We start from the raw sequence: 24,674 nt of genomic DNA on the forward strand, positions 1-24,674 counted from the left end.
GATGAGCTTGTCCAATTTCGTCCCCTTTCAAGTGGGTAGCCCATTCTGATCTGAGTATGGGGTGAAGTCAAAATCATCAACAGACAACCACTAAGAGTCAGATGATATCAGCCAAGCCCAACAGCAGTAGATTAAAGGAGTTGTCTCATCTTGCTGTTACCAAGGCGAGAGGAGACACAGTCCCAACTACAGAAACAGCGTAACGCAGCAAGCTATGCCGTTTCTGAACTTGCTGTGCTACGCCGTTTCTGTAGCTCTCATGCACTGTATTTTGGGAGCTACTGAAACAGAGAGCACCAGAGTGCTCGGCTATTTCCCGGTTGGCTTCTCTTAGTGAGATGAGACAACCCTTTTAACTTAGCTTTTCCTGCTGGTGGTACAGATTGGCATTTTCGTCATCAGTGTATGTGGTTATTAATACCCATGACCCATGAAGCTGGAGGGGGAGCCACCCCCAATGACTCTCCATTCCATTACAGCCTCTCCTCTTAGAGGACCTGTCACCACTTCTGACAGGCCTTTTTAGTAGACAATTGTATCCCCCGTGAAAGTACAATTCTAAGGCATCTACTCTTTTGACTGTGTTGTGTTATTCCTCTGTTATACTTATTAGAAGTGTAAAAAGAAGTGATGACTCAGCTTTACCAGTTGGGGGGGGGGTGTCCTTGCAATGACTGACACTGTCCAATCGTTGCTGGTAGTGGCAGACTGTGCAAGGACACACCTTATTCACAAGGGGAAGGGTAGCACCCAGCTCTTAAATGTCTAACAGGTAATAGGGGGTGATGGTAGCCACTTAGATGTGGCTTTTAAAGAAAAAACTGGGACAAATAATGACTGCACATGCCTGTGGATCAGCTATGCTCTTATCTTCACCTTTGACAAGAAGGCTAAGGCATTAACCGAACAATTAAGATATGTAATACAAATAATGCAGAGTTAATAAAAAAGAAAGATGTACAGCTAAACAAGCAACCATTCTCCCAGGATGTTACATTATACTAATTAATATGGATCATAAAGAATAAGACAAATGTCATGAATTGGACTGTGGTCGTTGATTTCATACAGCTAAGAAAGGTACTCACGCGTCATGATCTTACAAGACGCAACGTATCCGAGAGACAGGAGACATTCAATTGGAACCTGTGTTTGTAACTCTGCTGCACGCTGGAAGTAAACCAAAGCTTCACCAAGCTTGTTCATGTCCTGGTTCAGAAGAAACACAGGGAACTTCACTTTTAGAAAATCAGAATAAGAATGTATTACTTCTAAAGACATTTTCATATACAATATATGAATATAAGTGCACAGATCCTAACAGTAGCATTAGGCCTTACTCATACAAGTGTTCATTAATGCAGCTATTCATACAGTTGTGTTAGTTACCTCTAGACCTCGAATGTCCAGTTGCAAGGAGATGACAAAAAAAGGTTTTGCTCTCCAATAATCTGACCCCAAATGATTATCGAAAAAAACAAAAACAAAACAAACACAAGTCAAACATAAAACAAAAACCATAAATAGAATTCACATGTCATTTGCACAGTAGGACTGGGCCGACTAATCAAATACATTTGATTCATTTGCCCTTTTATTGCCCCCAATTTTTTATTTTTTTTAACCACCTCAGCTCCCCTAGCTTAAACACCCTTAATGACCAGACCACTTTTTACAATTCTGCACTACACTACTTTCACCGTTTATTGCTCGGTCATGCAACTTACCACCCAAATGAATTTTACCTCCTTTTCTTCTCACTAATAGAGCTTTCATTTGGTGGTATTTCATTGCTGCTGACATTTTTACTTTTTTTGTTATTAATCGAAATTTAACGAAATACCCCACATGTTACCCCATTTTGGAAAGAAGAAACCCCAAGGTATTCAATAAGGGGCATGGCGTGTTCATAGAATTTTTTTATTTTTTTGGCACAAGTTAGCAGAAATTGAATTTTTTGGTTTTTTCTCACAAAGTCTCCCTTTCCGCTAACTTGGGACAAAAATTTTAATCTTTCATGGACTCAATATGCTCCTAACGGAATACCTTGGGGTGTCTTCTTTCCGAAATGGGGTCACATGTGGGGTATTTATACTGCCCTGGCATTTTAGGGGCCCTAAAGCGTGAGAAGAAGTCTCGAATATAAATGTCTAAAAAAATTTACGCATTTGGATTCCGTGAGGGGTATGGTGAGTTCATGTGAGATTTTATTTTTTGACACAAGTTAGTGGAATATGAGACTTTGTAAGGAAAAAAATAATAATAAAAAAAAACCCAAAAATTCCGCTAACTTGTGCCCAAAAAATGTCCGAATGGAGCCTTACAGGGGGGTGATCAATGAAAGGGAAGTGATCAGGGAGTCTATATGGGGTGACCACCACCCTGTCTTTGATCACCCCCCTGTAAGGCTCCATTCAGACGTCCGTATGTGTTTTGCGGATCTGATCTATGGATGCGTGGATCCGTAAAACACATACGGATGTCTGAAGGGAGCCTTACAGGGGGGTGATCATCCCATATAGACTCACTGATCACCCCCCTGTAAGGCTCCATTCAGACGTCCGTATGTGTTTTGAGGATCTGATCCATGGATGTGTGGATCCGTAAAACACATACGGGCGTCTGAATGGAGCATTACAGGGGGGTGATCAATGACAGGGGGGTGATCAGGGAGTCTATATGGGGTGATCAGGGGTTCATAAAGGGGTTAATGAGTGACAGGGGGGGTGTAGTGTAGTGTAGTGGTGGTTGGTGCTACTTTACAGAGCTACCTGTGTCCTCTGGTGGTCGATCCAAGCAAAAGGGACCACCAGAGGACCAGGTAGCAGGTATATTAGACACTGTTATCAAAACAGCATCTAATATACCTGTTAGGGGTTAAAAAATTTTTAAAAAAAATCGAATCTACAGCCTGCCAACGAACGATCGCCGATGGCAGGCTGTAGATCCAGTCTCTTACCGGCCGATCCTGTGAACGTGCGCCTGTGTGCGCGCATTCACAGGAAGTCTCGCGAGATGACGCACAGATGCGTCCAGGAGGAATGAATCAACCGCCTCCAGGACGCATTTGTGCGTTATGCGGTCCTGGAGCGGTTAAAGGGATTCTGTCACCAAGTTTTGGGCTATAGAGCTGCGGACATGCACGGCTAGATCGCCGCTAGCATTTTCGCAATATATCTGTCCTATAGGGCTGTGTGCTTTTAATTTCATTAAAAAAGGATTTTTATAGATATGTAAATTAGTCCTGTATGTGTCAAAGGGGCTGTACTAACCTTCCTGGAGTCCAGCCGTGCCCAGCCAAGCCCCCCTGTGAAAGAGCCCAGCACCGCCTATGTCCTCCTTTCATCAACTATAGATTGCCGTAATCTCGCGATGCAGTTCTTTCCCTAAAGCTGATGCCAGCACAGGGAAGGAACACTATACCGGCACTGCGCATCGCGAGATTACGGCAATCTATAGTTGATGAAAGGAGGAGATTCGGAGGACATAGGCAGTGCTGGGCTCCTTCACTGGCGGGCGTGACTGGGCTCCAAGAAGGTTAGTACAGGCCCTTGAACACATACAAGTGATTGTCATACAGAATTTTTTTCAACCGATGGACTGTATCAGCGTAGCCTTTGCTGTCTTTTCAGTCCCTACAGCCTATGCCAATAATCCCATGTAAAAAAAAGTTGGGGTCTGCACTACTCAATCACATTTGTGTTGGTGCTAGTGAAATCAAGGCTGTATTCATGAAAGAGCATATACAGTTGCAAGAAAAAGTATGTGAACCTTTGGAATGATATGGATTTCTGCACAAATTGGTCATAAAATGTGATCTGATCTTCATCTAGGTCACAATAGACAATCACAGTCTGCTTAAACTAATAACACACAAAGAATTAAATGTTACCATGTTTTTATTGAACACACCATGTAAACATTCACAGTGCAGGTGGAAAAAGTATGTGAACCCTTGGATTTAATAACTGGTTGAACCTCCTTTGGCAGCAAAAACTTCAACCAAACGTTTCCTGTAGTTGCAGATCAGACGTGCACAACGGTCAGGAGTAATTCTTGACCATTCCTCTTTACAGAACTGTTTCAGTTCAGCAATATTCTTGGGATGTCTGGTGTGAATCGCTTTTCTTGAGGTCATGCCACAGCATCTCAATCGGGTTGAGGTCAGGACTCTGACTGGGCCACTCCAGAAGCGTATTTTCTTCTGTTTAAGCCATTCTGTTGTTGATTTACTTCTATGCTGTGGGCCGTTGTCCTGTTGCAACACCCATCTTCTGTTGTGCTTTAGCTGGTGGACAGATGGCCTTAAGTTCTCCTGCAAAATGTCTTGATAAACTTGTGAATTCATTTTTCCTTCGATGATAGCAATCCGTCCAGGCCCTGATGCAGCAAAGCAGCCCCAAACCAAAATATCCTCAATTTTTTTTTGAAAATGGCATTGACCTGGTCTCTAATCTGAGCTGCTGTTAATCTGCGATTTCCGAGGCTGGTAACTCGGATGAACCTATCCTCCGCAGCAGAGGTGACTCTTGGTCTTCTTTTCCTGGGGCGGTCCGCATGTGAGCCAGTTTCTTTGCAGCGCTTGATGGTTTTTGTGACTGCACTTAGGGACACTTTCAAAGTTTTCCCAATTTTTCAGACTGACTGACCTTCATTTCTTAAAGTAATGATGGCCACTCATTTTTTCTTTACTTAGAATTTGTATTATGGCAAGAAAAAAGCAACTAACAGTCTATTCAGTAGGACTATCAGCTGTGTATCCACCTGACTTCTCCACAACACAACTGATGGTCCCAACCCCATTTATAAGGCAAGAAATCCCACCTATTAAACCTGACAGGGAACACCTGTGAAGTGAAAACCATTTCAGGAGACTACCTCTTGAAGCTTATCAAGAGAATGCCAAGAGTGTGCAAAGCAGTAATCAAAGCAAAAGGTGGCTACTTTGAAGAACCTAGAATATCACATATTTTCAGTTGTTTCACACTTTTTTGTTATGTATATAATTCCACATGTGTTAATTCATAGTTTTGATGCCTTCAGTGTGAATCTACAATTTTCATAGTCATGAAAATAAAAAAAAACTCTTTTGAATGAGAAGGTGTGTCCAAACTTTTGGTCTGTACTGTATATCTGCATAAACACTTACACAGAGAATGCTATCAGTCACTATTAAAGACAGCCCCCATGTACAACTGAAGTTAAAAAAAACAACAGATTTAAAAGTATAAAATACAAGTTTTACTGAATCTTTTACCCCCAAAATTATATATAACACTGCTCAGCTCCTCCTGCTCTATAATATGTTGCAAGGCATTTCGTGGAGACAGGTCCTCTTTAAAGGGTCTATCCTCAGGATAGGTCATCAGAATCAGATCTGCAGGGGTGCGACACCTGGGAACCCCTCCGATTAGCTGTTAGAGGAGGCCTTGAGTGCTGCAGCCTCTTCCTAGGCCAGTGACATCACTGTACATTGGTCATGTGGCCTAGTTGCATCTAACCCTAATTCAAGCCAATGGGGCTGAGCTACAATACCAATCACTGACACTATACAATGTGCAGCGCGGTCCTTGGAAAGCTGCCGTAAGCCTGCCTCCCTGAAACAAAATTGTCTGGGCTGCTGGGACTTGGACCCCCACTGATGTGATAATGATGACCTGAGGTCATTTAAGTCCATATTTTTAACACATTTGATCAGTATTTTCTGCTGGAGCATAGGAAAAGCATAGCATTTGTCCATACCACAGACATTTTGCATTCACACGACCGTATTTATTATGCGGTCCGCAAAAAATATAGTTGACGTCTGTGTTGCATCCATTTTTTGCGGATCCGTTAAATCAATGCCATATAGGACATGATTTATGTTTTTTGCGGGGCTATAAACAGTGTGCTGTCCGCATATTTTGCGGAACAACTCAAAAGAATCCGCATCCTATTGAATACGGACCAAAAATACCATCATGTGAATGGAGCCTTTTTCTTTCACTTTTCCCCGTGCACTAGTTAAAAAATAAAATAAAATCTCCCTCAATGTTTAAAAATCTGCATGAAAACAATACATACTGTGTATTGTCTATTTCAACCACAGTTCACTAGACTTACTAGAAAAGGACCTGAATTAGCTTTGATACAACATGAGATACAGCTTCAGGAGACCCTATGAGAGGACTGCATCAGTTGTACCCATGTGAATCTAGCCACTGTCTACCAGAGATTATACTTTGGAGAGATTATTAAACTGTGTGGATCACAAATATAAGATAACATATTGTGTAAATGGCACCTGTTAACTTTAGGGGGTTTTAAACAGATTTATAGGCTTTTGTGGGACATCTTCATGACTTCATGGTTTTAAAACGTATACTAGATTAAATTTACGGCAGAAATTACGAATGACTTACATATATTAGGTGTCCTCCTCCCCCAAGAAGGCAAAAGGGGCAATAGTTATATATATATATATATATATATATATATATATATATATATTTTTTTTTTTTTAATTAAATTATTTTTATTATTTTTACAGAGTAACATTACAAGATTGAACATACAAATCCAAATTAGAACATTAGCGATGATCAGTTGGTAAATTTATACAAACAATACCATGGCGAGTTCTAAATCTTCAAGGTCATCACGATGTAGCCAAATCTCTCTTTAATATCTCATCCCCCACCTCCACCCCAGTATGCCCAGGTTTTTTCCCATTTTATTTTCTGCTGATTTCCTTGAGTGGCAAATCTCTTGTAGTTCTTAACCTTACTAATTAGGTGTTTCCACTCTTCTATGTCGGGGTGTCTATTAGATTCCCAATTTCTACCCATTATTACTCCGGCTAGTAGCAATGCCTTCATCCAAAAGAGATCCTCTTGACCTTGAATATTGAGGGGAAGGGGGACACCCAGGATAGCTACAGAGATGTCGGCTTAGATGCAGTCCTACTGCAAGACTTTACCCCAATAAATCTGAAAAATGGGACAGGACCATACTAAATGAAGAAAATCTGCCTGGTCGCTTTTGCACTTCAGGCATCTATTAACCGATTTTTGGGAAATCCTAGATAACATTTTAGGAGTACAGTATAAGCGATGGAGAATATTAAACTGGATTAGCCTGTGATTACTAGATAATGAGGCCGTTTGGATGTTTTTGTATATGATCTCCCAATTAAGTGTATTGTGGGTCCCAATCTCTAGTCCCCATTTAAGCTCACTTTTAAACTTTATAATTACACCTAGTCCTTTCCTTATTGTTCTATAGAGTTGTGCGATTGACACCTTATTATTTTTATTATAACAAAAATCTGTGAATTTGTGTGGATTTACAGTAGGTGATTTTTATTCCTAGTGGTTATGAAAGCGTGTTTTAATTGTGCGTATCTAAAATTAAGCAGTGGACTGACTGCTTTGTCCCCAAATAAAGCCTCAATATTTCTAATGTACCCTAAATAAACGATATGAGCAACCCGGGTGATTCCCAACACCTAACGACTTCAATCAGCATAAATTCCCTTAGGCTGAAATTGTGCCATAAAGGAGTGAAATTAAGTTAACGGGAGATCCCTAATATCAGTTTAACTTTATTCCAAACCAGATGGATAGCTAGACTAATAGCACATTGTTTTCCTCGTATTCCCATATAGCCCGTTTCCAGAATACTACATAGCTCTCGTTGTGGTCCTGGAAATTGCCTTATAAGAAGATGAGATATGTTATTAGAGCTACAGATGAACCGCTGGATCTGGGCCGCCAAATAATAGCCTTGAAGAAAAGGGAGGGACAGACCCCCATCTTCATCTGCAAGCCAGATATATTTCTGTTTTATTCAAACTCTCTTCCTGCCCCAAATTAACTAGTTAAATAGGCGTCCAAGAGTTTAAAAAAGGTTTGTGGGAGCCATACAGCGCAGGCTGTTGTTTTGTATAATATTTGGGGGAGTAGGATCATTTTAATTAGAGCGATTCTATCTGATTTACTAAGGGTAAGCTTTTGCCAGACCCAAACTTTATCTTTTATTTTATCAATCAATGGTAAAATGTTTAGTTTATTATAATCCAGAATAGAAGAGCTGATCCTAATTCCTGAGTATTCTAATGAGTCTGTTGGAGAAAGGATCCTAACCTCAGCTTCTTTAATATGGGGCGATCTATTTAGGGGGGCGAAAAAGACCTAGACCAATTCGCCCCATAACCTGAGATTGAACCAAATTCATCAATTGCTTTCATAACACGGGGGAGTGCTAAATGATTAGTACATCGTCTGCATATGAGCTTATTTTGTCTTATACGTCCCAACCAACAAACTCCCAGATGTTTTCATCCGATCTTATTCTACATGCCAGGGGCTCCCAAAAAAACTGCAAACAGAAGAGGAGATAAAGGGCAACCTTGTCTAGTCCCCCGATATAAATAAAAGGGATCCGACCATGAGCCATTAAGGTTTATTCTAGCTGAAGAGAGATTGTATAGAAGCTAAAAACTGCATCCTATATTCATTTTTTCCATTGTCTGCCACAGGAAGTTCCATTCCACCCTGTCGGATGCGTCCTGCCGCTAGTGTGAAAATAGTCTTAGCAGCGTCTAATGACAGATGGAACGGCCCTCCCCATTCCCCAGATGGATATTCACTATAGCACTGAATCCAGTTTGAGCTGGATGGATAATTTTAGCAGCTACCCTTTTGAGTCTATTTGCCAAGACTCTGGCGCAAATTTTGTAGTCAGTATTTATTAAGAAGATGGGTCGATAAGATCCTATCTCCTGCTCATTCTTGCCCTTCTTTAAGATCAGGGTAATTATAGCCTCAGAGAGAGATGGGGGAGTCTACCCGCATCCCAAGATTCATTAAGAACCTGTAATAGACAGGGAAGCAGGCGTTCTAGTATCTAATTTTATTTAAGCAATTAAATAATTTCTTCAAAATATATTTACAGTTATGGCTCTGTATAGCCGTGACATGTCATATGGATCCAAACCGTGCCCAACATAACCCACTGACTTACAACCAGGGCCTGCTGAGGTTCGTGTCATTGTGACAGCACACGGCACAGTTCTTACCATCAAAAGTGACAACCCCAGCAAAATAAACCTACATATTTTAACTCAGCCATAAAATATGAAAAACAAAAAGTCATAAAAGGACAAAACATTCAACCAATGTTAGAAAAATAATTACTCCACTATGAAATACCTTTAGTGAATTCCCCAGTTCCAAGCATAAACTGGCCGCCATGACAGGCTGATTAAGTTCAATGTAAACCTAGAAAACAGGAGGAACCAATGAGTTTATTGTATTCATTTCCCAATGCACAAAGAATGACGGCGCAACCTAAAAGGCACAAGACAAAGCCCTATTTATTTTCATGGGCTGGTCCTGACATAGTACATGAGGGACGGGTTCCTTTGGATGGTAAATGAATGCTTCAGATGAATGGCTAAATGCTATTATTCACCTTTCATACTACAATTACAAAGAATGCATCAGTTTGGCTCCGTTCAGCCTGCATTCCGCTCTGGAGGCGGACACCAAAACACAGCTTGCAGCGTTTTGGTGTCCGCCTGACGATGCAGAGCCAAACGGATCCGTCCTGACTTACAATGTAAGTCAATGGGGACGGATCCGTTTTCACTGACACAATATGGTGCAATTGAAAACGGATCCGCCCCCCATTGACTTTCAGTGTAAGTCAAAGCAGATCTGTTTGCATTATCATGAACAAAATAACTGTCCATGCTAATGCAAACGGATCCGTTCTGAACGGATACAAGCGTTTGCATTACAGGTGCGGATCCGTCTGTGCAGATACCAGACAGATCCGCACCGAACACAGGGGTGAAAGTAGCCTTACCCAAAGGAACAAGAGTCAATTAAGAAAATCAGCAGAAATGTAAATGTAAGCATCAGGTCGGGTTCAAAAAAGGTTCCCTCTAATGTACAAACTGTACAGATAAGAGGAGCAAATGACTACCATATTTTTCGCCCTATAAGACGCACCTAGGTTTTTGAGGAGGAAAATAAGAAGAAAAAAATATTTTGAACCAAAAGGTGTGCTTTTGGTGGGTTTTGAACTAATTGTGGTCGGTGGATGGCGCACTGTTACGGGGGGGATCCGTGGGTGACACTCTGTTACGGGGGGGGGGGGGGGGATCCGTGGGTGACACTCTGTTACGGGGGGGATCCGTGGGTGACACTCTGTTACGGGGGGGGGGGGGGATCCGTGGGTGACACTTATGGGGGATCAGTGGGTGACACTTATGGGGGATCTGTGGGTGACACTTATGGGGGATCCGTGGGTGACACTTATGGGGGATCTGTGGGTGACACTTATGGGGGATCTGTGGGTGACACTTATGGGGGATCTGTGGGTGACACTTATGGGGGATCTGTGGGTGACACTTATGGGGGATCTGTGGGTGACACTTATGGGGGATCTGTGGGTGACACTTATGGGGGATCTGTGGGTGACACTTATGGGGGATCTGTGGGTGACACTTATGGGGGATCTGTGGGTGACACTTATGGGGGATCTGTGGGTGACACTTATGGGGGATCTGTGGGTGACACTTATGGGGGATCTGTGGGTGACACTTATGGGGGATCTGTGGGTGACACTTATGGGGGATCTGTGGGTGACACTTATGGGGGATCTGTGGGTGACACTTATGGGGGATCTGTGGGTGACACTTATGGGGGATCTGTGGGTGACACTTATGGGGGATCTGTGGGTGACACTTATGGGGGATCTGTGGGTGACACTTATGGGGGATCTGTGGGTGACACTTATGGGGGATCTGTGGGTGACACTTATGGGGGATCTGTGGGTGACACTTATGGGGGATCTGTGGGTGACACTTATGGGGGATCTGTGGGTGACACTTATGGGGGATCTGTGGGTGACACTTATGGGGGATCTGTGGGTGACACTTATGGGGGATCTGTGGGTGACACTCTGTTATGGGGGGGATCTGTGGGTGACACTGTTATGAGGATCTGTGTATGACAGTTATGGGGGGGATCTGTGTATGACACATATATAGCATCTTATGCTATGTGTCATCCACAGATCTCCTCCATAAGTGTCCCTGTAGTGAATGACCCTCAATACACGGGCTGGGGGTCGCATCTGGTTTTATAATGACAGCCGGGCCCGTGCAGTGACTGTATTCTACTACACGGGCCCCGCTCACTGTATAATTGTATCTCTAATAGTAAATTGTTATGCATATAATCGCATAATGAGCGCTGTGTATTACTTACAGCTACAAGCGCTCGCTGCTCGGTAGATAGCAGAGAGGAGGGAGGAGGCAGGCCGGGAGGACAGGCGCTGGCAGCGTGAGTCATACGTCATGCGCCCACGCCGCCTGCTTCATTCATAAAGTGGGCGGCGCAGGCGTGTGACGTATGACTCACACTGCCAGCGCCCATCCTGCCAGCCTGCCTCCTCCCTCCTCTCTGCTACCTAGTACCTACCGAGCGGCGAGCGCTTGTAGTTGTAAGTAATACACAGCGCTCATTATGCGATTATATGCATAACAATTTACTATTAGAGATACGAATACACAGTGAGCGGGGCCCGTGTAGTAGAATACAGTCACTGCACGTGCCCCGCTGTCATTATAAAAGCCGATGCCGGCCCCCAGCCCCTCCTCCCTCACAGCTGATACACCCGCCGCGCGGCATTGCGGCGGGTGTATCATTGAAAACTCTGGAAAATCAGCAGCATTCGCCGTATAAGACGCACTGCTATTTCCCCCCACTTTTGGGAGGGGGGAAAGTGCGTCTTATACGGCGAAAAATACGGTATTTCCAGTAACCTAAATGACAGCATGTGAATAGTTCCACTGGGCATTGTACCAGGATTAGCTGAAGACTGGCGTTATGTAAGAGATGTGCTCTCAAGCTTCTCAATATGTTCTATGTGAAAGTGGCACTTGGGGGGGGGGGGGTGGCACTTGGGGCGGGGCGGATGGCACTGGAGGGTGGCAGAAGGCACTTGCTTATCCCATCTTGTAATCATCTGCCTCTCCTCAGCTGACTTGCAACACTTTTTTTTAGCCGTTCCTCTCATCCGCCAACATGTCTCACATCTCTCGCTCGTTGTTGCTCACATCCACACCAATTTTATTTAGAACTCCTACAACATGACCATGGCATATTTTTCCATTATTTTTTTCAGTATTTTCGTGAATTTTTATTTATTTATTAATATTTAAAGAAAATTCTGAGGTGGGCAGAAAACAATTTATATTTAATACTTGTTATATCTCTGTCAATGGTCCTTTAAACATCAATGTGCATTCAAAGGGAATGTGATAAGTAAACCAATATATATTTTTAACACATTCATATTGTTATTAACTTACAGCATGCTTAATTATTTATTTTCACAGTTAAAAAGGTTACCACTCGGTGGCGATCGATCAGGGACCGCTTCAAGAGGGAGTACAACCTTAAGGTTCAGGCCCCGAGTGGCTCTGGAGCAACCTTAAGGCCTCCATATATGTACACTGAGGCCTTGGGATTCCTACGACGGACGCTAATGATGAGAAGGTACATTTTTTTAAATTATTTTTATTTAAAATAATGGAAATAGCGTTTGATTTCCTCTCCCTCTGAGTGTAAGGGGCTGTCTGAGACAGAAGAGTGTTTGGCTCCCCAGTTTTGTGCAGCCCCCTATAGTCACAGGGACAACTGTTCTGTCCCTCAGAGTGTAAGGGGCTGTCTCAGAGTTTTGCCCCTCTGTTTCGGACATTCTCCATAAGGCAGAATGTAGCCATAGCATAGAACCTGGATGCTGTATTTGAAGGACAATTATTTACGCTCCTTTTTTTCCCCCAAGAGAACTGCCAGCAGCACTCGGGCGCCTGAGCCACCTCTTGAGGTGGAACCAGAAAGGATCGCCTCCTACTCCTCAGTTTCTGAACAAATCTGAGAGCCCTGTTGAGTAGGCACAGGTAAGAGAAGTCGAAGTGATTATGTGGACCTGACCGAGGTAGTTTCCGACGCTCTTGAAGGTTTTGCCGAACATCAGAAGGTAGTTAGTGATGACTTCATGCGCCGCTGGCAGGGAGCGTAGTCGGCGATTCAACTAAGTCCTAACTACCATTATATATGCACCTCCCCCAATCTCAATCCCCAACCTATCCCACATCCCTGTCAACTAATCGCCCCCGAACCCCCCCCCCCCCCGCGCATGTGTTCCCTTTTGTTTAGTTTTTCACTTCTCCTCCCCACTATTTTCCTCCAACTTAGTTTCAAACTCCCTCCTCCACCTCAGAACCTTCCACTCTCCACACCCCAAAAATTCGCCCTGCATCTTTTCCTGGGGCCCGTAATGTTTGTTTATGCCTATCCAGAGGACAGGGGGCTAGCCTTGCCAGCCCTAGACATTCCACCCGCAATAGTCCACCTCCCCTTCAAGATATCATCAGTTATAGTTTATTTTATTTTACTGTTATTATTTATATATATATATATATATATATTGTTTCTGCAAATAAAAAAATATATAGTTTACTTGACTGTGTGTGTTTTCATTGTCTGTAACAGGGGATTAGCACCCTTTGGCACTACAGTTGCAGTAAAATTAAATCTACCATTGGCTAACCACTTTGCATTTATTATAACGCCCTTGATAGTTTTGATTTCAAAACGGCCGTATTGCCAAAGGTGGCTGAACCATTAACATGTCATGTAGCACCGTTAATAATGAGCTATCTTTTGCCTCCTTATTGATCGTATTCCCTCCGATTGGTATATGAACAAGCATTTGCTTGATCATAGGTCAATCTTGTGCCCGTTCACATGAGCCCTTGTGGGAGTCACGGTCCATGCGAATCAGCATCACAGTGAATTCATTACCTAAAGAGCACTACATTGTAATTTTAGTGTTTAGTTCGCGATTTCCAGATGACGCTCTCACATGACTAGCTTGATTATCACAAGGGACATAATGCAGTTAATGCCTCTTGCACACAATCGATACCCCCCCGACATGCTGGACATATGTCCCGGAGCCGCATTGATCTTGCGCACATGAGTACACAGCATCATAGACTACAAAGATGCTGTGCACGTCCGGCTGCCTGCGGGGCTGTAGTCCCGCACTCATAAGATCATATGAGTGCGGGGAAATTGCCCAGTGTGCAGCACAACATGCACAGCATAATGATGCCATGTACTGCATAATGCTGCATAATGCCACCACCGAGTATCTGGACCTTGCTGCAGTGATGCTATAATATAATCACCATTTTAGAAGCATTCTTGGTGCTGAGCAAAAAATAAATAAAAAAAAAGACACAAGGTGTATACCCCATTTTTTTTTTTATAGAAGACCAAACATTTTAAACAACAATTAAACAAAATTATTCTGCCAACTCACTCTGCCAGCTTCAGAAGCTTCATAATCAGTAAAACTGTCCCTCATTCAGGCCACGGCAAGGGTTGAACGATACCCCAGATGTTGCAGCTTGGTAAGTGTGCAATCAACCTCCTGCAGGTCCAGGTGCAGTGGTTCCTCTGATAAAAAGATAGTTATGTAGAACTACACAGGCTTTAACTACATAGTCTAGGTTTCAACCTTAAGATTGATGGCTTTGGTGAGAATACGCCATTTCGCAACTAAAATGCCAAAAGCGCACTCAGCAAGTTGTCTAACTCATGACAGTCTGTAGTTAAAAACACGCTTTGCAGGGTTCAAGTCGCAGCTAGAGTATGGCTTGATGAGGTTCTCGCACATTTGGAAGGCCTTGTCCCCTACTACCACAAATGGCATTGGAGGTCCATCAGTTCCTGGCAAAGGTCTCGGTGCTGGCAATCCAAAGTCCTTTGAATACAGGAGGCGTCCCATTGCAGATTTTTTTTAAAGCCATCAAGTCATTTGTCTGCCCATAAGCTCCAATGTCAACGGCGGTATTCAGCATCCGCAAAGGCCATCAAGATAATTGAAAAATATATTAGTTGTAGTTATAGAATTCAGAGCCACTTCCTGAAGGTTTCACAATCCGTATAGGTTTCCCCATCCACACCTCCGACACAGTCAGGTTTGCAGAAACTTGTTGTCTACGATCTGACGTCACTGTTCTGTTGTAGGATGTGGGATGTAATCCTCGTGCAATACCTCCCACAAGGCACAACGAGTATCGCAGACTATACCAGAGATTGTTGAAATTCCCATCCGATACTGGTAATGCAGCGATGAAAGACTTTCTCCGGTAGCAAAAAACCTGTGACAAAATAAAAAAAATGTACATAAATGTTTAAAAAGAAATGATAGAGCTGTAAAAAATAAAAGAAAAATTAGGACAATCCTTACCTTATTGTCACCGTTAGTCGCTCTGCAGGAGTAATTGCCCTTCTGTAGCGGGTATCGTGTCTTTCAAGGCTTGTCGAAATGCGCTGCAGTAGCTGGTCATAACCCTTGACAGTCATGCGCATATAATTGAAAACTGATTTAGGATTACGACGAAGCTCCAAATACAGGACTGAAAATACACCTCTGGTGATGTGTTTGGAAGTTATCGGGTGCACCCAATACCGGCATCTTCTTCTTTCCTGGGCACGTCTTCTCCATCTCGCTTACAGGATAAGTAACGCCAATCGCAGGCGTATGTGTGCAGGCAACATGTTACCAATACACAAAGAGCCTAAATGGATTAATCCCTACTTTAATACACTGTAAAAGTGGGTGGACACTTTTTAAACACACCTTCTTATTACAAAACGGATCCGCTAAATGGAAGCCAAAACTGAAACAAATGTGACCAACGGATCCGCTTTACAGACTGATCCGTTTAAATTGTTTTCTTTCGTCTCAGTTTTGTCAGTTGTGTGACGGATCCGTTTCAAATGGATCCGTGAAACGCGAGTGTGAAAGTAGCCTTAGACATAAAATATACATTCTTATGTACCAGTAGAGCTAGCAATAATGACTTTATGAGGGTAGAACAACATGGCTGCATGAAGAGGGATTTGTTTAGGGATTCAGGACTTGCTCTATGTTTGGGCTGAAATAGGGCGCAGGTATTTTTGCTTTGCTGAATGACAATTTTGGTTTGGAATATAAGGGACATGAATGACGACTTCAAGCGACTCGCAGTGTTACAAACAATTAGGGCCCGTTCACACGCTGTGAATTTAAAGCTGATTTTACACTAAAATCCTATTAGAACCCACCCCAATGCATGGGAATGGGGTAATAGTGACCCCCTTTACATGCTCTGGAAAATAAACCGCTCAGTGTCAGCCCCACTGAATGTGGATCTGTGGCATATTAAACTGCACATCAGTGGAAGAAATCCGAGTGTCAGCTTTGGATTTCTGCTACATACCCTCTTGTAAATATGTGTCAGAAAATCAACACCATCTGCAGGGAACATGCTATAGAGCAGAACGACCTGAGCAGATTGATATATCATTTATTTGAAAAGCTTGAGAAAAAAAATCTAAAAATATATATTCATTTACATCTCTGCTCTTTCTGAGTTCCAAGTGACAGTAATCTATGTATACAAGGAAGGCTGTCAACCACAGATTAGGACTTTCCACATGGCTACTTAGGTGGCTAAGATGTGTTCAATCCCTGGCCCTAACAGCAGCTAGAACCCTTCCTGTAACATTCATCTTCCCTCTCAGATCCTTCTTATACAAGATTAAGAAGACTTAAGACCTGCAGCCTAGCGAGATTGCACACATGGCTCATCCTTGGTATTTATCAAACTGCTATTATGAAGGTCATCTAAGCCCTCCTGACCATCTGAAACCCTCACCTTCCGCATCAGGACTGTTCCAGCGTACTGGGCAGAGACTACTGGCAAGCTGACGTTGTAGGCCACAACTTTTCCTGCCCTGTATTACCGCCCAGAAGCACATTGCTCACATCTAGCAATACTCTGTCCACTCAGACCTCTCATAAGGACATTTGGTGCTGATGAGGTCACCGGCATCTGACTAGCCAGAACATTTTGGTTCTCCACAACTGCTGCACCAGGACCCAGTCAAGATTTCTCATCATTCTTCTCCAGAGGTCACAAAAACACTTGTACAAGCCTCATAGATGCCTGTACAGGCAAAGTCTAATGCGTATGAATATGCACAATAATTTCAGTGCCATTCATCAGCGCTGTGAGCGGCACAGGCAGTACAGCAATACTGCTGTTGCCTGAAAGCTCCAATAACAGAGCTCCGTACAGAGCTGTTATTAGGGAGGAGGCTGCTGATTTCCAGTATCAGCGGGTGGCCATGCCATTGGCTGCTCCTCTCACACCCCCATTCTCCCGCGCGCTGTACACAGTTATTATGAAAATGGGGGGCGCCCGCCACCCCCGGCTGCGGATGAAGCACTGCTGATGAAGGGAAAGCATGGCAAAAACGAAGCCTTGGCTGAGCAAAGACCATGTGCCCAGGTGATGTCACACCAGAAGTCCCAGCATGCGCTGCAGGCTTCTATCTGCTTCTGGGAGCTCAATGTGGAGGTTTATGAATGGAAAAACTAATAACCAAGAGGCTATACAAAACCCTGGTTCTGACCCCTATGTTGAAACATAACTTTCATTTGCCTTCTCTAATACCTAAACACCTACAGGATTTATTTTTTATAAACCTCTAGATGACCTTATATTGATAGTAGTGTTAATAGAGTCTCAAAGGTCTATAAAAAGTAGGATGCCTACTCTATTAACACTACTATCAACATAAGGTCATCTAGAGAAACAGCAGGTTTTTCTAATTCTTTTTTCCTGTAGGTGTCTAAGTATTAGAGCAATCAAATGAAAGTTATGTTTTAACGTAAGGGTCAGAAAAGGGGTTTTGTTAGCCTATTGGCTATTAGTTTTTCTATGTAAGTACCCTAGACCACTGAGAGGTCTATTTTCCTGTATGGTTTATGTATGGAGCGCACTGCGCACTGATCCCAGGACTATACGGTACACTATAATGTGCAACAACCCGATATATTGTGAACAAGACTGTTCTGTAATTGCCTCCTGTGCATTCATCCCAGAACCCACCCACTGCCACTATGACACCCACCGCTCCCTGCCATAACGACCAGACGTCCCTGTTCAATTCTTATTGCATTGAGTTTTGTACAATCTCCCGCTCCGATTCCTACGTGACAGTTTTGGCGTTTCAAGAAAGGTAGGGATTCAGTGTTCTGAGAGATAAATTTAAAATGGTCAAAATTTGCTATTTCTGCAAGGAAGATATTATAGACGAGACTGGTAATCGTTTCCCATAAATAGCAACCCCCTAAGGTAATGTAGCACTATGTTATATATATATGAATAACTGCAATTTTTGCACTCCTCCTGAGCTAAAAATACTACTCAAAAAGAGGTGTATTTTTACTTTTTCGGAAAAAAATGTAGTGCAACCTCTGTTCTTCTCCATAAACTGCGACCACATGAGTCTGTGGCCCTACACTCATGTCTTTTAAGAGCCTGGCTATAATGTTTTAGGACTAACTGGGTGAAATACTCAAGTTCCAATTTTTCTAAATGAAACTATATTGCTTATAATAGTCCCTGGGATCTAACAGTAGTCAGAAATCAACAGACTTCTGTGGAGACATGGAGAAATATATGGAAAAAATATCTAAAACTGAGATACTAATGCAAATCAAATGACTCCTCCACGTAAAGACACAGGGCCAGATATATCATTAGGCAAAGTCACTTTTGTGGAGTGGAAAAGTCGCAAAAAAAGTCCCAAAAGCTAAAACTGCGCACAAATTTGCGACTTTTTTCTGCTCTGCACTATGCTCGCCAGTTTTCTGAAAGTGGGCGTGTTTTCGTATGTAAATGAATCTCTAGACAGATTTACTATTGGGACTTTTTAAAAAAGTCACAAAAAAGTCGCAACTTCACTCCAGTGAGGACCATGCTTATCTTATGAGACTTTTTAATAGAACATGCGACTTTTTCATAAAAACGTGCGACTTTTGTAAAGCTGCTTACTGATGGATAAACTGCTACCGTCAAACCACATTTATTACAGTCTTAAAGGGGCGATCATAAATCTGACTTGGCTAAAACTGACTTTAGCCATATGTGAAAGTGGAGTGAGCGGTCAGAGTCATGATAAATCTGGCCCACAGTTTCTACTATAACGCCAAAATCTGGAGAACATACAGATAGTGATGTGGAGGCTTTTCTCTCACTGGATTCTGTTCCAGCCTCTTGCTCTTGGATCCAAAAAGCATTTACAAGCCCTGGACCTGGTGACAAAGGACTTACGAGACATGAGGCAAATCAGATCCAGGGTGGAAGCTCTCCAAACCACAAAATCTGTTCCATGTAGTTATACTAATGCAGCAAATGAGAACTTTTCAATTTGTCAGCAGTATCTTAACATGGCCATTGAGTCCTTGGAAGACCTGTAAAAAAGAGGCTGTCAAAACAACCTGAGGATTCGTCGCCTCCTCGGGTCTACCCCCCAAGAATCCCTCCAAGCTACAGTAAAGCAACTGTTTACCGTCATATTGGGCAAATCCTACTGAGAAGAATGCAATATAGGGCAAGTACACAGGGCTCTTTAACCCCTTAGTGACCAAGCCTGTTTGGGCCTTTATGACCAAGCGTTTTTCTTCCTTTTTTCATGGTCTCGTTCCAAGAGCTATAACTTTTTTATTTTTTCGTCTATATAGCTTTATGAGGGCTTGTTTTTTATGGGACAAGTTGTAGTTTTTAATGGAACCATTTTGGGGTACACATAACTTTCTGATTAACTTTTATTAACTCTTTCTGGGAGGGAGATGGGGGAAAATAGCAATACTGCCACTGCGTTTTTACATTATAAATTTTACGGCATTCATTTTTCGGTACAAATAACATAATATCTTTATTCTCTGGGTCAGTACGATTACAGTGATACTAAATACTTATAATTTTTTTTATGTTTTACTACTTTTTTTTTCCAATAAAACCCCTTTTATTAACCAAAAAAATGATTTTGCATTGCCACTTCACAAGACCCATAACTTTTTTTTTCTTTTTCTATGGAGTTGTGTGAGGGCTTGATTTTTGAGGGACAACTTGTATTTTTCATTGGTATCATTTTGGAGTAAATGGCGCTTTTTGATCGCTTGTTATTATGTTTTTTTCGGTGGAAACTAAGAATAAATTTGAAATTCTGTCTTTTTTTTATTTTTATTTTTTACGGCGTTCACCATAGGGGATAATTTATGTAATATTTATGTAGTCCGGGTCGTTACGGACGCGGCAATACCAAACATATGGGAGATTTTTTCTTTTTGCAATTTTTTTCATTGAAAAGCGTATTTTCAATGAAAAAAAAAGCATATTTTTTTATTTTATGGAATTTTTTTTATTTAATAAATGTGTATTTATTTATTTTTTTACTACTTAAAAGTCCCACAAGGGGACTATAATATACAGTATTTTGATTGCTTTTAAAATGTAATGCATTATCTCTATAAGGCATTACATTTAAATAGCATTTCAATAGCAATGCTATTCAAACCTTTACCAGCAGGTGGCGCCAGAGAGGCACAGCCTGCTGGAAATAACTGAAGACAGGCTCGGGGCCCTGAACGGAAGCAAGGTAAGCTTCCGAACACATCAGCACCCCGCGATCTTATTTTCGGGGTGCTGATGGGAGACAGAGGGAGTCCGCTCCCTCTGTCACCACTTTACATGCAGCGGGCGCCAGTGCGCCCGGCATGTAAAGGGTTAAACAGCCCGGATCGGCACTCCTGTCGGTCCGGGCTGTTAGAGCAGGGTCCCGGCTCTCATGTGAGAGCCGGGCCCGTGCTCCCCGCTGCACGGGGGAGCCGTGCAGCGCTTAGACCGGGCCGCCGTAAAAACGCGGCGGCCCAGCCTAAGGCCCCTTAGTGACCGCCGTAAAAACACGTATGGGTGGTCACTAAGGGGTTAAAGTTGTCCTAAAGATATTGTGAGGCAGTGACAGGCCTCATATCCATTAAAGAGAATGTACGGTATAATTTGCCATGTTTTCCTCATACATATACATACACACACTTGTCGAAGGACTAAAGCGGGGGCTCGATCTACAAAAAATAATTTTAAATCAAAAACATATTTCAATGCACCGCCACGCTTCCTTATGCAGGGAGGTGACTGGCTTGAGTTCCAGTCTTTGTGGTGTGAAATGACTTGTTTAGTCCTTGTTCACACCAGGCGATTCTGTCCAGAATGCACTACAGCGGCCGGCTCAATGTTGTGGGGCAGGAGGGGGCGTGACTATCCATTGAAGTGAATGGCACCGTAGCCACAGCCAATCGGATGCACGGGATCGCAAGGCACAATTATGCCTGAGATCTGGTCAAAATGCTGCTTGCAGCATTCTAGTTGGACTGGACTGCAGGCATAATGTGCCTTGCGATCCTGTGCAGCCGATCGCATTGCAGCCGTTGGGCATGGTTATGGTGCCAATCACTTCAACAGACCACTATGCCCCCTCCTGCCCCACAATATAGTTAGCCGGCCGCAATGCGGTGCAGTGCATGCTGGACAGAATCAGGCTGGAACGCACTGCCTGGTGTGAACGAGGCCTTAATGTGATCACAGCTCTCTGTCAGAGGTCGGGTGGCGGGAATGTTTCTACAATGTTTGCAGTGGTGGGCAGTGGGCAGTGGGCAGTGGGCAGTGGGCCCCCCCCCCCCCCCCCCAATACTAAAATCATTGGAGGAGGGCAGTGCACCCCCCCAGTATTAAAATCATTGGTGGGCAGTGTGCTTGCATTTTGAAGATTTTGCTGAGAAATAAAAGATGAGGTCAAAGGAGCTCTCCAAGCAGGTGAAAGTAGCCATCCTTCATCAGCGAAAACAGAAAAACCCATCCGAGAAATTGCTACACTATTAGGAGTGGCAAAATCGACTGTTTGGTACATCCTCAGAAAAAAAGAAAGCACTGGTGACCTCAACAATGCAAACAGAACTGGACGCCCACGGAAGACAACAGCGGTGGATGATCGCAGAATAATTACCATGGTGAAGAGAAACCCCTTCACTACAGCCAACCAAGTGAACACCACTCTCCAGGATATAGTGCAAGCCACTCATAAGCTTCAATAATAAGAAGGCGAGATTGGACCTTGTTAAAAAAAAATATCTTAAAAAAAACAGCACACTTCTAGAAGAACATTCTTTGGACAGATGATACAAAGATCAACCTCTACCAGAATGATGGAAAGAATCAGTCCCCTGATCTGAACCCAATAGAGCATTTCACTAGTTAAAGACTAAACTTCAGACAGAAAGACCACAAACAAACAGCAACTGAAAACCGCTGCAGTAAAGGCCTGGCAGAGCATTAAAAAGGAGGAAACAGCGTCTGGGGGTGTCCATCAGTTCAAGACTTCAGGCAGTCATTGCCAACAAAGGGTTTTCAACCAAGTATTAGAAGTGAACATTTTATTTACACTTATTTAAATTTGTCCAATTACTTTTGAGCCCCTGAAATGAAGGGATTGAGTTTAAAAATGCTTTAGTTCTTCACATTTTATGCATTTTTTTTTATTCAACTTACTGAATTAAAGCTGAAAGTCTGAACTTCATCTGAATTGTTTTGTTCAAAATCCATTGTGGAAATGTACAGAACAAAAATTAGAAAAATTGTGTCTCTGTCCAAATATATATATATATATGGACCTATATGTTAAAATCCGAAGGACTGATGTTCACTGGAATTGAAAAAGTCAAATCACATTGGAGTGGAGGAGATCCTGTCGCGAAAATTAAATCGCTGTGAGGTGGAATGGATCTACAGACACATTACAGCCACAGGGACTAAATGTGGAGTTTGACCTGTTTGATGTGATGGAATTGCTCCAAATCTTTACTGATTTCAAGCTGCGATCCCTTAAAAAAATGTAATAAAATAAAATTCTGATGCTGGGGAAAGTGCAGTTTTAGTTTTGGTTGTACTGACTATGTGTATAGCACCCAGAGGCTAGAAAGGATAGGGTGTGGTATTTAATGTTGGGAGGATTAGCTTGTAGGTGAGGAGGGTGCGGTCCCTGGTTTCTGGAGTATATCATGTGAACAGATCTCTGTGAGTGATTACGAGAGGGAGGGATAGTAACATAGTACATAAGGCCGAAAAAAGACATCTGTCCATCCAGTTCGGCCTGTCATCCTGCAAGTTGATCCAGAGGAAGGCAAATATAAAAAAAAACTGTGGGGTACCAGCCAATTTTCCCCACCTAAGGGGGGAATAAAAAATTCCTTTCCGACTCCAATCAGACTAAGGGCTGTTTCACGCGAGCAGATGCCGTGCGTGACATCTGCTCCATGAATGACAGTCTAGACCCGATGCAGACTGCAGAAGCACGGAGCATGAACATGATTGATAATGCTCTGTGCCTCTCTGTGATCTCTTTACTACGAAATCACGGTGACAACTTTATCTCACTGTGATTTCGTAGTAAAGAGATCACAGAGAGGCACGGAGCATTATCAGTCATGTTAATGCTCCGTGCTTCTGCAGTCCGCATCGGGTCTTGGCTGTCATTCACGCAGCAGATGTCACGCACGGCATCCGCTTGTGTGAAACAGCCCTAACTCCCTGGATCAACGACCCCTCTCTAGTAGCTATAGCCTGTAATATTATTACGCTCCAGAAATACATCCAGGCCCCTCTTGAATTCCTTTATTGTACTCCCCATCACCACCTCCTCAGGCAGAGAGTGCCATAGTCTCACTGCTCTTACCGTAAAGAATCCTCTTCTATGTTTGTGTACAAACCTTCTTTCCTCCAGACGCAGAGGATGTCCCCTCGTCACAGTCACAGTCCTGGGGATAAACAGATGATGGGATAGATCTCTGTACTGTCCCCTGATTTATACATAGTAATTAGATCTCCTCTCTCTTATGATTGAAAGAAGTGTAAATTTCTATTGGTCAGAGTGATGAGAAATAGGAGTTTGTAGTTTTATGAACGGGAAAACAATTAACTCTTTAGTTTTTAGAACTTTGATAGACAAAGTATGTGCATGGAGTGTAAATATGAAATGTAATAATTGTTTCATATGGATGCTGGATGGGGGGAGGTGGGAACATGCTTTTGAAGATATAAAAAGACAGCCCCTACAGAAGATAGAGTATTCGCCCCTGACGAAGCGCAAGCGAAACCCGGGTCGGGCAGGAATCCGAGGGTGATTTTATTGATGATATGCTTTTAACCTTACCACATTTGTGAGTATAAATAAAGCCCTTAATATGTGATTCTGTCGATAGTGAAGCACCATCTATGCGACCTTCTGATACTTCACAGAGCGAGTTACCCAGAGGGACAGTGTCTCGTGTGGAGATTGATGTTCTTTTCCCTGGGTCTGCAATACGCCTATGACCTGAACATAGGAGGAACCTTTCTTGAAAATTGAGAAGCAGCGCGGTCCTATATAATGTATATAATACCATCCATTTAGGACACTGATCAAGTAGGTTTTATACCCCAGAGAGAAGGGAAAGACAAGATCTATAGAGTCCTACAATTAATCGTCCATTTAACTGACAAGGTCGACTGCCTTTTATTAGGTAGACCTTACAAGCCTTCCATATTCCCTCATTGTGAGCCATTGTAATTTCACTAAGTAAATCGGACCTACTGCAAAAGTCCTTGTTGACAATATTTTGTCATTCATTATAAGAAATGGCACTTGTCAAGGTTCCTCCCTATCACCGCTCCT

At 42.8% G+C, this 24,674-nt stretch overlaps 1 protein-coding gene and 1 long non-coding RNA gene across 2 annotated transcripts in view; both read right to left on the reverse strand.

Annotated features, from left to right (window-relative positions):
- The window catches only part of LOC122943211 (40-kDa huntingtin-associated protein-like), a 59,738-nt gene that overhangs the window by 17,499 nt on the left and 17,565 nt on the right, over nucleotides 1-24,674 (reverse strand). The window contains exons 5-6 of the mRNA XM_044300781.1: nucleotides 9,195-9,263; nucleotides 1,089-1,209 (exon numbers count right to left, since the gene is read on the reverse strand). Coding sequence (XP_044156716.1) covers nucleotides 1,089-1,209; nucleotides 9,195-9,263 — 190 coding nt within the window. The remainder of the gene's footprint in view (nucleotides 1-1,088; nucleotides 1,210-9,194; nucleotides 9,264-24,674) is intronic.
- Nucleotides 13,111-17,536, reverse strand: LOC122943212. Its single transcript, XR_006390843.1, has 2 exons — nucleotides 15,322-17,536; nucleotides 13,111-15,232 (listed from the first exon to the last, which is right to left on the reverse strand). It is a non-coding gene; the product is annotated as an uncharacterized LOC122943212 (long non-coding RNA).

This window comes from Bufo gargarizans, chromosome 7 (genome assembly GCF_014858855.1).
Source record: "Bufo gargarizans isolate SCDJY-AF-19 chromosome 7, ASM1485885v1, whole genome shotgun sequence".
Classification (NCBI taxonomy): domain Eukaryota; kingdom Metazoa; phylum Chordata; class Amphibia; order Anura; family Bufonidae; genus Bufo; species Bufo gargarizans.